Source organism: Kogia breviceps, chromosome 4 (genome assembly GCF_026419965.1).
Source record: "Kogia breviceps isolate mKogBre1 chromosome 4, mKogBre1 haplotype 1, whole genome shotgun sequence".
NCBI lineage: Eukaryota > Metazoa > Chordata > Mammalia > Artiodactyla > Physeteridae > Kogia > Kogia breviceps.
The window spans coordinates 166,071,181-166,083,237 of NC_081313.1; the positions used below are offsets into that span (position 1 = coordinate 166,071,181).

Genomic DNA, 12,057 nt, shown 5'->3' on the forward strand with positions numbered 1-12,057 from the left:
CTGCTACCCTGGCAGGACAGGAGGCCCAGATAACAGCTCATTGCCATTTGCCGAGAACCGATCTCTTGTCACCATTTTACAGATGAGGAAACTGTGGCACAGATAGCTTAGGCTAGAAGCCAACCAGTCCCAGATCCCCCCATTCCCCATCCCAACCAATCCTCACCCTGTCAGGCTTCCAGAAACCTTGAAACTCAGGAGCTATTGTGTTTCATGTGTACTAAGGAGCAGAGCCCGAGCAGCCATGCCTACAAAAGGGGAATCCAGGGAAGGCAGGTAAGTGCACAAGCTCGGGGACGTGTAGCTGCAGCTGGTGGCCCTCTCCCCAGAGGCCTCTCCCCTTACCCTCAGGCTCCCAGCCCCTGACAAGCGCTCACATTCATAGAGCACGGGCTACGTACGTGCCTGGCACTTAGTCCTCAGAGCAGCACTGGGAGGGAGTTGCCTTTCCCCATTTTACAGATGAGGAAACTGAGGCCCAGGACAGTCGATTGCTATCTGAGGTCTTACCTTACCGAGGAGTAGAGTCAGGAATGAAACCCGGAAGTTTGGCTCCAGAGCTTGAGCTTCCTGCTCCCTGCCCTGCCCTGTGATGCAGCAGCAGCCAGTTCAGACCCCACCTGCCTCCTTGGCCTCTGGTTATTCAACCTCCTCGGCCTGTTTCTTCACACAGTCCTCCAACCCATGAAAGTCAAGATCAGAGGTGGGTGCCCCGGGGGGGTGGGGCCTGTGCACATTCACCCTTTCTGCGGGCCTTGAGCCCGGGTGGGCTCCTAGAGCCATATGGGCTCCAGTGCCTATGGCCGACTGCTGGGCACATGCTCCAGAAGGGTGGCAAAGCCTTCCCTCCTCCCCCGGCATTGCCCCCACCTGGCAAGTTTATCCCAAGGTGAGAGCAAAAACACTGTGTGGAGGAGGATAGATGCTGGGCCTCCTGCCCGAGCCTCCCTGTCAATATCCGTCCTCTGGTACCCAGGCATTCAACAGTTACCCTCCTCCTCATCAGCAGTGGCTGCCACATCCTGGGCTCTACACCTGATATAGATCACATCATTTTTCATGCAAAATGCACACGAGACGGGTTCTATTTGCAGCTCCATTTAAGAGATAAGCAAACTGAGGCTTTGTGAGCTCAAGAAACATGGCCAAGATCATACAGCTACCAAACAGCAAAGGAAGGGTTTGAACCCAGCTCCACCCAGCCCCAGAGTGCATGTTTTTCATGTTCTATTGCCTTGTCCCAAACATCTTAATCTGGGGCTCAGAATTTATGGTCTTTTCTCATTCAAGAAGTCCTCCCTCTGGACTGCAATATGCAAACTGCTGCCCCGCGTCTCTGGCTGGCTCAGGCCCCACCTGTCCAACCTTTTATTGTTTCCCCTGAAGCTGGGCAGGCCATCCCTCCTCAGGCTTGGATTTCCACCCCTGGGAAATCTCAAAAAAGGCTAAAATAATTTCATCTCTAAAAGGACCCTAGTTTATAGAGACACTTGACTCTTTTCCCAGAGACCCTGGGACGGATCAGGGGGGCTTCCGGGATATAGTCCCCAAACCTCCCCTGGGGGTAGGACAGGCAGCTCCTGTTACCCACCCTAAGGGCTGCAGCAGTGTTCCTGAAATCAGGAACGAGGATTCTGGGGATGAGCTGGGTGCCCCTGGCCTGAAGGTCTGGCCCAGTTGCGAGGCGTTGGGAGGGCATGAGAGGCTGGGATCCCCGGCCACTGGACTCCTGGGCCAGAGCCTCTGTGTGGGCAAGGCCTCCTGACAGGCTGGACTCTCTCTGATCTCCAGGGGAAGGAACCAGGGCCCAGGTGCGATGGGAGGGTTAGGTGAGTATTCCTCAAAAACACCTCTAAGGAAGGAGACCCCGGCAACAGGAAAAGGGTGGAACAAGGGGTCGGGAGATGGGGCCCAAACCCAGCCCAGCTGTGAACTTGTCATGTAACTCGGGGCCCCTCTGACCCTCGCCTGCAGATGGCGGGGTCCAGCTGTACAGCTGGTATCTGCACTAAGTATTCCTCCCTTTGTTCCTTCATTGTAAAACCCCACCTGCCATACCATCCACCTGCCCACATGCTGCTGAAAAAGACAATTAACTGGAAAGGTAGCAAACTCAGTGATGAACTGTATGTATCAAATGTATATTGACTCTTCTATATAGTAAGTAAAATTTGAGGGTGTCTCTAACCACCATGTTAAATGACTTACATTGATTATGTCATTGAATGCTCACAGCATCCCCAGAATTCATAGCATTATTTCCATTTTCACCTGAAAAAACTGAGGCCAAGAAAAGTTAAATCACTCGTCAAGCTTACACAGTTGTTCAGCGGCAAAGCTGGGATTTGAACCCAGGTCCTCCTGATCTCAGGGCCTGTGTCTGCTGTATCTCTTCTACAGTGCCTCTTGCTGACCTTTTATATTTAACCCCCAAAGCAAATCATATGTGTGCTTGCCTTTCTCTAATCATTTAAATCAGAAACTACAGAAAGCAACAATAAAATAACATCTAATTCCCTATCTTGAAATAATAATCGACAGTTTGATATTCATATTTACATAGTTCACATACATGTGTGAATATGTATTTTTACCAAAAAAATCATGCTATTTTGCAGCCTGTTTCTTCAAATATTATTAGAACATAATATTTTTTCATATCACTAAATATTCTACAATCTATTTTTCATAGCTGCATAATATTTCATCATTTGAATGATACTAATTTTTTTTTTAAACCAGTCCCCTATGGTTGGACATTCAGGTGAGTTACAGTTTGTTACAGCTATAAATAATGCTATGGTGGATACTCCTGTAGCTAATTCTTGCTCTGTTTAATTCTGCAGGATAAATGATCAGAACTGACATTGCCAGGTTCATTGTCAGGCTTTGGATCTGTACTGGTGAGCTCCAGTGTGACTGTCCTTTGAAAAGCCAGGGCCCTGCCCTCAGCAAGTCGGGCCTGGTAGAAAAACTCTAAACGAAAATGCAGCCTCTTTCACTTTGCTCTTCGGAAAGAAAGTGCAAAGGATGCTGACCCCAAGCCTCACCTGGGCAATCATGTCCTTTCTGAGCCACCTTTCATTCGCTTGTTCTATGGTAAAGACAGGGGGCTCCTCAGGGCCTGGGAGGACACCTCCCACCGAGGTGTCCGAACCCATCCTCTGGGCACCAAGACGCTGTTAACGAGATCCATTTGATGGCATTTAGGTTTTCCACGTGTACCTGATGTGGAGGAGAACAGAGACACAAGCAGGGAAGGATTCCTGGGAAGCATCTCCTCCAGCTGGGAGAGAAAGCAGCCTCCTTCTTCGGCCTTGAAGACACATGAGGTCCCGAGGAGGTGAGAGGAAGTTGAATGGGGAGAAAGAAGGAAGTAGAGGCAGGAGGGCCAGAGGGAGGTGGTGACCAGAGAGGCTGGCGCAAACTTTTCTCCAATCTGCTGATCCCAAAGAGAAGGCTCCAGCTGCTGCTAAAACATGCTCAGGGGCAGCTGCCTGCCCTCTGAGAAAGAGAACCCACCCACTCCGCAAGCTGAGGGCCTGCCCTGGGATGGAGGGGCGTCTGGGATAAGTCATCTCCAAGCCCGCAGATGGAGAATGGAGCCCAGGGAGGGGACGGACTGGCCACCGGCAGAGAGAAACCGGACTGGGCTGGGGCACCTGCTTCTGGAGCCTGGGGCAGAGATGGGGTGAGGGGAATGGGCTGTGGTGGGCTCTGCTCCTGACATCAGCTCCTGGGTCCCTGGGGGACTCTGCAAGCTGAAACATGAAGGGACTGGTCAGATAAGGAACCAGAGCCTGCTTTGTCCCTACAGCCAGAAACAAACCTGCAGAGTACAAGTTCTCTCTCATTTACCCCTGGAGTCCCATTCACATCCTCTTCCTTTTGTTGTTATTTTTAAGAGCTCTGCTGCCCCTTTGGGAGAATCCCCAGATCTGCCTGCCTGTACTGTGTGTGTGTGTGTGCGTGTGTGTGTGTGTGTGTGTGCGCGTGTGTGTGTGTAGGGAGATTGCCTATAACTGGCTGTCCTTCTGAAACTGACCAGAGGTGCTTCTGATTCTCCAGGACCAGCTTCTCTCCTGGAAACCCCAGAAGACGTGTCTTCACTTCAAAAGACCCCCAAATGTGGCTTCTCATAACGTGTCCCCTCCAATCTGGATATGGTGTCAGGATTGAGAAAGAAGAGGGAGACAGAGGGGCTGGGGAAGAGACACAGAGATGACATGAGACAGAGAGAGAGAGAGACCAAGAGTGAAAAGGAAGAGGGAGAGAAGCAGAGGTCGTGAGGATGTAAGCGAGAGGAGACAGAGGTAGAAAGATCTGGAAACAAGCTCAGGGAGAGACAGACTGTAAGAAGGGAGACGCAAACAGCTCTGCATAGAGAGAAGGGAGGAGACCAAGAGTGAGATGCAGAGAGCATGGGAGGAGAGAGAAGGAGAGTGAGAGGGTAGAAAACTCAGAAGGAGAGAAAGCTGAGACAGAATGAAGGAGGAACGGGGGAACATGCTGAGGAGAAAGAGAGGAGACAGTGAAGAGAGAGGAAAGGAAAAGCAGAGGAGAAGACAGGCGCCCTTGTCCTTGTTAATATCTGCGAGGAAGCTGGCCGAGCGTGTCCTTATGGGCCCTGCCGTGGCCATGGCCGGCAGGGAAGTGCCCCTCTGGTGACATGGGTGGCAGTCGAAGGAGGGAGGGGCAGGTCTGCAGCAGGTGGCCGCCCCTGGGTGGGGCCGCCAGCCGAGCCCTGGGGTATAAGTGGGAGGCCCAGCCGGCTGAGCACCTGTCAGGGCCAGCTCCCCTGCGCAGGTGCCAGGCAGGTGGCTCCGGCAGAGCCCGGCCCCAGCATGAGCTCCTTCGACCTCCCAGCGCCCTCCCCGCCCCGCTGCAGCCCCCAGTTCCCCAGCATCGGCCAGGAGCCCCCCGAGATGAACCTCTATTATGAGAACTTCTTCCACCCCCAGGGCGTACCCAGCCCTCAGCGGCCCCCCTCCTTCGAGGGCGGCGGCGAGTACGGGGCCACCCCCAACCCCTACCTCTGGCTCAACGGGCCGGCCATGACCCCGCCGCCTTACCTGCCGGGCGCCAGCGCCAGCCCCTTCCTGCCCCAGACCTACGGGGTGCAGAGGCAGCTGCTGCCCGGCATGTCCGGGCTGGGGGGCGGCGACCTGAGCTGGCTGCCTATCCCCTCGCAGGAGGAGCTGATGAAGCTGGTGCGGCCCCCCTACTCCTACTCGGCGCTCATCGCCATGGCCATCCACGGGGCACCCGACAGGCGCCTCACCCTCAGCCAGATCTACCAGTATGTGGCCGACAACTTCCCCTTCTACAACAAGAGCAAGGCCGGCTGGCAGAACTCCATCCGCCACAACCTGTCTCTCAACGACTGCTTCAAGAAGGTGCCCCGTGACGAGGATGACCCAGGTAAGGGGTCTGCAGGCTCGTGCCCCCGAGGAAGGCTCAGTCCTCCCGACACCCCATCCTAGAAAGTCCTGACTATGGTCGTCCCCCCCGAGACCGGGGGCCAAAGGGAGTCATCTGTAAACATGGGCCCAGGAGGCAGATTTGGGTTTGGATCCTGGCCGTGCCGCTGACCAGTCAGTGACCTGTGAGCCTCAGTTTCCCCATCTGAAAAATAGGAATGTAAGAGTGGATCCTTTGCAGCCTTGTGGGTGGCGGGGTCATGCGATGATGTATGTGAGGTGTTTGGTGCTAACGAGTGCTCGATGGACTGCAGTGATTGTGACAGTTAACCTGAATCCCCAGAATCTAGCATGTAGAAAGTCCTTTGCCGGCAGGGGATGGGAAATGAGTGCTTGGACTAGATAAAGGCAAGTATATCCTAGGCCTGATGGGAAGGGACCGGCGTTTGTGAAACAACCAGTAAGGGCCACATTATGCCGCCTGCCCTAGTTACGTCGTCTCCTTTAATCCAGCCCTGCGGGGTGGCTCTTATGAAACCCATTTTACAGATGAGGAAAATAACACCTAGAGGTGAAGCAGCCTGCCTCGGGTGACACAGAATGATGTGACAGTGACGGAGAATGAATCTGAACGGAGGTGACTAACACCACAGTGTGAACTTTTTAACGAGCGATTTCTAAAATATAGAGACGTACACAGAGTAATATATTAAATACGCATGTGTCCATTTCCCGGAGTTAAAGTCCACTCTTGTCCCAACATAGGAATCCAGGGTACCTCTCAGAGGAACCCCACCTCCACCCTCTTTGAGGCTTGTGAGGGCAGGACTGTTTGTACCCCAGAAGAGGGTGAGCATCCCATCCAAAGACTGGCCTCACCCTCAGGCCGAGAGACGCAGGCAGGCAGGGTTCAGATTGTCCTTCCTGGTTACAAAGCCCCTTTTATACATCTAGCATTAGCCCTCTCTCACAACCAGCCTGAGGAAGAAGGGACAGGTCCAATGGGCCCACTTCTCATGCTAGGAAACTGAGGCTCACCCAAAGTCCCTCAGTCCGAAGCGGGGACTCAAGGCCATCCTTGGAGTTCACCCCCGAGACTTTCAGGGAGCCCTGAATTTCTCCCTGAGTTTTCTTTCACATCAGCATTGGAAGAAGCCCCACCCTCACCTTTCCCCAGTACTTGAACTTCTTAAAGAGGCCACACTGTAAACTCCTTTATGGCTTAGGCCTCTCTTACTTTGTGCTCCCAGGGTGCCTTGGTGTGAGGTGGGTGCTTCAATAAAGACCCGTGTGCTGTGGCCTTCGGGGGGTGGGTTGTGGAATTCCTGTTTTTTTCTCTGCCTTTCTGCATTTGTTACCTTCGATTTTCGTTTATGACAATAAGAAGGAGAAGAAGCAAAGCATTGGATCCACCTCTCTGCTTACCTTCCCCTGCTTTTGTGCCAGGTAAAGGGAATTACTGGACCCTGGACCCCAACTGTGAGAAGATGTTCGACAATGGAAATTTCCGCAGGAAGAGGAAGAGAAAATCGGATGTTTCCTCCAGCACGGGCTCCTTGGCCTCAGAGAAAACGGAGCCCAGTCTCCTGGCAGGCAGCCCCAAGACCACGGAGGCCCGGGACATCTTGGACGGTGCTTCTCCGGGTACCACCAGCTCCCCCGAGAAGCAGCCCTCGCCGCCCCCGCCGGGAACCCCGTGCCTCAACAGCTTCCTCTCCACCATGTCAGCCTACGTGAGTGGGTCCAGCCCCATGGGCCGCCCTGTGGCCACGCCGGGACTGAGCCCGGAGCCCACTGACAAGGTGGGGCAGAACTTGCTGAACTTCAACTCCTACACCCCACTCACCAACATCAGTGGCCATGTGGGCGGGGGTGAGTGGGCCAGCCCCACGCCCAGCAATGCTCTGGGCTACGGAGGCTCCGTCCTCAACCAGTTCAGCCCTCACTTCTACAACGGCGTCAACACAAACAGCGTCCTCTACCCCAGGGAGGGCACCGAGGTCTAGTAACACAACAGCTCCAGAGCCAGATGGACACACTCGGGGTCCTCCATGTCAGCATCCAAGTGGTCCAAGACCTCCAAACTGCCCAGACATACACAGGAGGCTCAGAGGAATTCATCGTTTTTCTAGAACATTGTGTAAACCTTGTGTTTATCACGTATCCATCCACAGACCCACAGCCAGCTTTGCAGTAGAAATACCGGTGCCTGCGTGACAGTAATCAACTTGGCCATTTATTGAGCACTTACTATGTGCCGGGTGCTGTACTAAGCTCTTTGAAGGCGTGATCGTACTTTCTATTTACAGCCACCTTGTGAGGGTCCTATAAACCTCCCCACTTAACAGATGAGAAAACTGAGGCTTGAGGAAGTTAAGTAACTTTCCCAGGGTCATACAGACTAGGAAGTGGCAGAGCCAGGAGTCAAGTCCAGGTCTCTATGACTCCCAAAGTTTGGGCCAATGAAGGCAGCGGCAGAGGAATCGGTTGAGCAGCCAGGGAAGGTCAGTGTGGAGAGCTGATGAGGGCAAGCGTATGAAAATCTCCCCACTGCCTTCTGGCCATCCATCAAATTTAGCACCAGCCCTAGGCACGTCTCATCTTGGTCCAAGTCCTCATTCTATGGCCCCCAACTTAGCAGCCAACACTCCTTTTGCTACTACTCAAGGGGGAAGCCCAGATCCGTGCCCCTGCAGGACGATGCGTCCAGCCTCTCCCCACAGAGGGATGTTGCTTCCCCAGCCCCGCAGACCATGAGCAGAGCAGGAAGAGGAGGGGTGTGCACCCCAAACCCCACCCCCACCCCCACCCCCTCACTGCCCACTGACAAAATCTTGTAAAGCCCAGCTTCCTGTGTGCACGTCATGGACCAGTGAGCTGGAGGTGGCTGAGTCTGCCAAGAGAAACAAGGCTGAATAAGTGCTTCCTTTTTTTATAGCCCGGGAGGGGCTGCAGACCGCCACAGAGGGGTCCGTGCATGCTGCTCCTGGGATCTTTTTCTTGTTTTGTATGTACTTTACATGCCTGTGATGTTGCATCACAGCACATCCTGGGAAGTATTTTTTGTTTTCTTATGTTCTTTTTAATTAAAAAAAAAAAAAAAAAAAGCTACGTGCGTCCCTTCCTTGTGAGTTTTCCTGTCACTTGGCTGCTGGTTGACTCAATATGGGGCCGAGTGCAGCCTGGAGCTGAAGGCTCTTGGGACAAGAGGCAGAGAAAGAATGGGTGTCAGGGTCTTTCTCTCTGCCACATTGGCATGAGGACAGGACAAAAGGTTCCCCCCAAAGAGAGGAGAGCTTGTGGGACACAAAATATGGCCCGGATTATGGCTCATGCAATTGTCATTCCTGTGTTATGATCATGTGATCCCCCTAACAGCCCTGTGCAGGGAGTAGTACTAATGCCACCATTATACAGATGAGAAAAACGAGGCTCAGAGCGCTTGAGCAAATTTCCTGAAGTCCCCAGGCAGTCCCTGCCCACATCTGCTGACTCTGCAGCTCATCACGCTGTAGTACAGTAGCCTCAGAGGTGGCTGACCCTGGTGGCAGTGACAACAGTCCCGTTGGCTACAGTTCGCCAAGGAGTGTGGGCAGGCACTGGGCCAAGTGCCGTGCAGGAGGAGCTCTTTTATCCTCACAACAGCCCACAAGCGTGGACACTGGCGAGTGACCGGGGTCCTGGCACAAGGCCTGCTGGATGACTTGTGCTTGGAAGCTGGAGGTCTTCTAGTTGGAGAGCCCTCCTCAGACGTGCATACTGAGGGCTCAAGCCATACCAAGCTGCCCCCTCAGACTCTGGGGGGGCTCCCTTTCCCTGGAGTAAGAGAGGAGGTGGTAAATAGTGATGATGATGACATTCATTGTAGGTTTACTACGCGCCAGGCACCGTGTTAGGACTTGACCTGCCTTATTGCATTTAATCCTCCAAATAATCCAGTGCAATTAGTACTACTATCTCCACTGTATAGGTGAGAAAACTGTAACTTACAGAGAGCTTCTGTAACTTGATCAAGGACACACAGCCAGGATTCGAATGCAGATCCATTGATGCCATGGCCAAAACTCTTCTCCGCTGCACCTGGCGCCAGGGAGCCCTGGACTCACCATGAGAGAGCAAAACCAGGAGAACCGAGATGAGAAAAAGCGGGCCTCCTTAAAAACCCCTCAGATTGTTTCCTGGGGAACTCCGTTCCACAGAGAGCCAGACTTCTCCTGGCGGTAGAGGCAGATGCAGTGCTGGCTGAGGAGGTAAAGGGAAGGGATACAGTCTCAGACCATAAAACAAACCCTAGAAAACTTGGAACAAGCTGACCTCTTGTTGCACAGAATGGAAACCTGAGTCTGGAAGAGGAAGGGACCCCACAAATGTCTCCGGTGAGGTGGAGTCAGAGGCAGAGTTGGAATGTGGGTCCCTGAAGGCTGGACCAGGATTCCTTGTCACACTAGATCCCAGTGCCACCAAATTTGCCCAAACAGACACCCCCCTCCATGAATAATCTCCGCGCCCGCTCTTTGAGCCCCACTCCTTTCCCATGACGGGTCTGCCGGGTGTGCAGTCTGGACAAGGCACCCTGTGTGAAGGGGCCCAAACAGAGACCAGCCTAGCCCTCTGGGAGGGAGGTGGCGATTGAGCACCCACAACACGAAGTCCCCACTCTCCTTCAGCCCAGAATGTAATGGGCACGGCAGTAAAAGGAGTGTCTGCAGGGCTCTGACAGCTCCGGTCAGTGGCTGCGATGTTCCGGGTAGCAACGCTAGGAGCTCACGGGAGGGGCGGGGGGAGTGCGCACTGCTGGAGGGGGGACCCGGGTCAAGAAGGGGGTCTCCCCAGTCAGCTTCTGCAGGCTGCTTCTTGCCCTCTCTTTGGGTTCTCTTCCTCTGAGAAGAAATGGGATCTGAAGAGAGACAGGGAAGGGAGAAAGGGAAGGAGAGAGGGAAGGATGGATGAAAGGGGACTGGTCGTCCACCAAGCATTCAATTCTGTGGATGGCCTTTGGGCGTCTTAGCCTCCTACAATGGGGCTCTGCATTAAAGACACGTCCTCCAACACCAATCAAGTGTCTGAGAAGAGGGCCTCCTGTGTTTGGGGAGCCCAGGAAGGCTGCGTGGAGGAGGTGAGACGGGACCTGAAGGACGGTGGAAATGAACTAATGCAAAGAATTTTCAAATAAAAGGAAACTAAGAGAATGAATCACCTGCAGACCTAAACTAAAGGAAATTGCTAAGTCTGAAGGGAAATGGTAGTACATGGAAGCTCAAATCTTTCAAAAAGAATGAGGAACATCAGAAATAGTCAAATTCTGGGTAAATATTATTAAAGTCTATTTTTTCTTCCTAATTTCTTTAAAACACACAAGGCTGCTTGAAAATAAAGCTTTAACAGTGTCTTGTAGAGTCTATAATGTATGTAGGTGTATATAGATTTTCAAATGGCAACTTTGCTGTAAGGGATAAGGTTTTGTGGTAAATGGATCTATATGATTGCAAGATTCTTTTCTGCATATTTTGTAAAGTGGTACAAACTGAACTCTAAATAGACTGTTAAGAAAAGCTGAGGAAGTCATTATAATCTCTAGAGCAAATAATGCAAAATAATGCGAAGAAGTGGAACTAAAAAGCCAAGAGATAAGCTGAAATGGAACGTTTAAAATATTCAAATAATTCTTTAAAAGACAGAAACAAAGAATAGAGAAACTGCAAAACAACTAAAAAACTTAAGAGAAATAAACAGAAGAGAAATGATAAAATAGTAGCTCTAAATCCAACCACATCATTAACCACATTAATTGTTAATGAACTGAACACTGCAATTAAATAGCAGAGGTTTTGGGGGTGAGTAAAAGAGGACAACTCAACTTTATGCTACCTATAGGAGACAAGCTTTAAACAGAGAGGACCCAGGTGGGTTAAAAGTCAGTGGATGCAAATAGTAAGCCCAAGAAGCAGGAGCTGGCCCTTTTAACATTAGATAAAATAGACCTGAAGACCAGGAATATTATCAGAGCAAAACGGGGACTTTTAAAGTAATGAAACAGTCAACTAACTCATTAGGTAGACAAATATTCATAAATGGAAGAACTTTAAATACGTGAAGCAAAATTGACAGAATGAAAGGGAGAAGTAAACAATTCCACAATCTTGGTTGGAGGTTTTAACATTTGTCTCTCAATAACTGATGGAATAAATAGTCAAAACAATCAGTAAAGACATAGAGGATCTGAACATCACTAGCAACCCCTTTGACCAAATTGATATTTCTAGAACATTACATCCAACAATGTAGTATACGTATGATTTTCTAGGGCCTGTGATATGTTTACCATATTCTGGGCCGTAAAACAAGCCTCACAAAATTCAAAAGGATTTTAAAACACTGTGCTATGTGAAAGACGCCAGACACAAAGAGTAAATACTTATATAAATATTTATATAAAATTCTAGAAGAGTCAATCTGTAGTGAGAGAAAGCAGATCAATACAGGTATAACTCAGAGATACTGTGGGTTTGATTCCAGACCACCACAATAAAGCAAATATAGCAATAATTTTTTGGTCCCATGAATTTTTTGATTTCCCAGTACATATAAGAGTTATGTTAACATTACACTATAGTCTATTAAGGATGAAATAGCATTA

The 12,057-nt window shown here is 51.1% G+C and overlaps 1 protein-coding gene across 2 annotated transcripts; it reads left to right on the forward strand.

Annotated features, from left to right (window-relative positions):
* The first annotated feature begins 4,844 nt into the window (after positions 1-4,844).
* Positions 4,845-7,426, forward strand: FOXI1 (forkhead box I1). Of its 2 annotated transcripts, none has more exons than XM_059061189.2 (2): positions 4,845-5,421; positions 6,867-7,426. In XM_059061189.2, exons 1-2 carry the CDS (start codon positions 4,845-4,847, stop codon positions 7,424-7,426), a joined length of 1,137 nt encoding a protein of 378 aa, XP_058917172.1. The 2 variants fall into 2 exon arrangements, with proteins under 2 accessions (XP_058917172.1, XP_058917173.1); XM_059061190.1 differs by having other exon boundaries at positions 7,149-7,426.
* The last annotated feature ends 4,631 nt before the right edge of the window (positions 7,427-12,057 follow it).

Excerpts from the sequence above, each read along its gene's own strand:
- FOXI1 (XM_059061189.2), top strand. The coding sequence starts at position 4,845 with ATGAGCTCCTTCGACCTCCCAGCGCCCTCCCCGCCCCGCTGCAGCCCC. Across the intron at positions 5,422-6,866 it reads CCGTGACGAGGATGACCCAG|GTAAAGGGAATTACTGGACC; the intron begins GTAAGGGGTCTG and ends CTTTTGTGCCAG.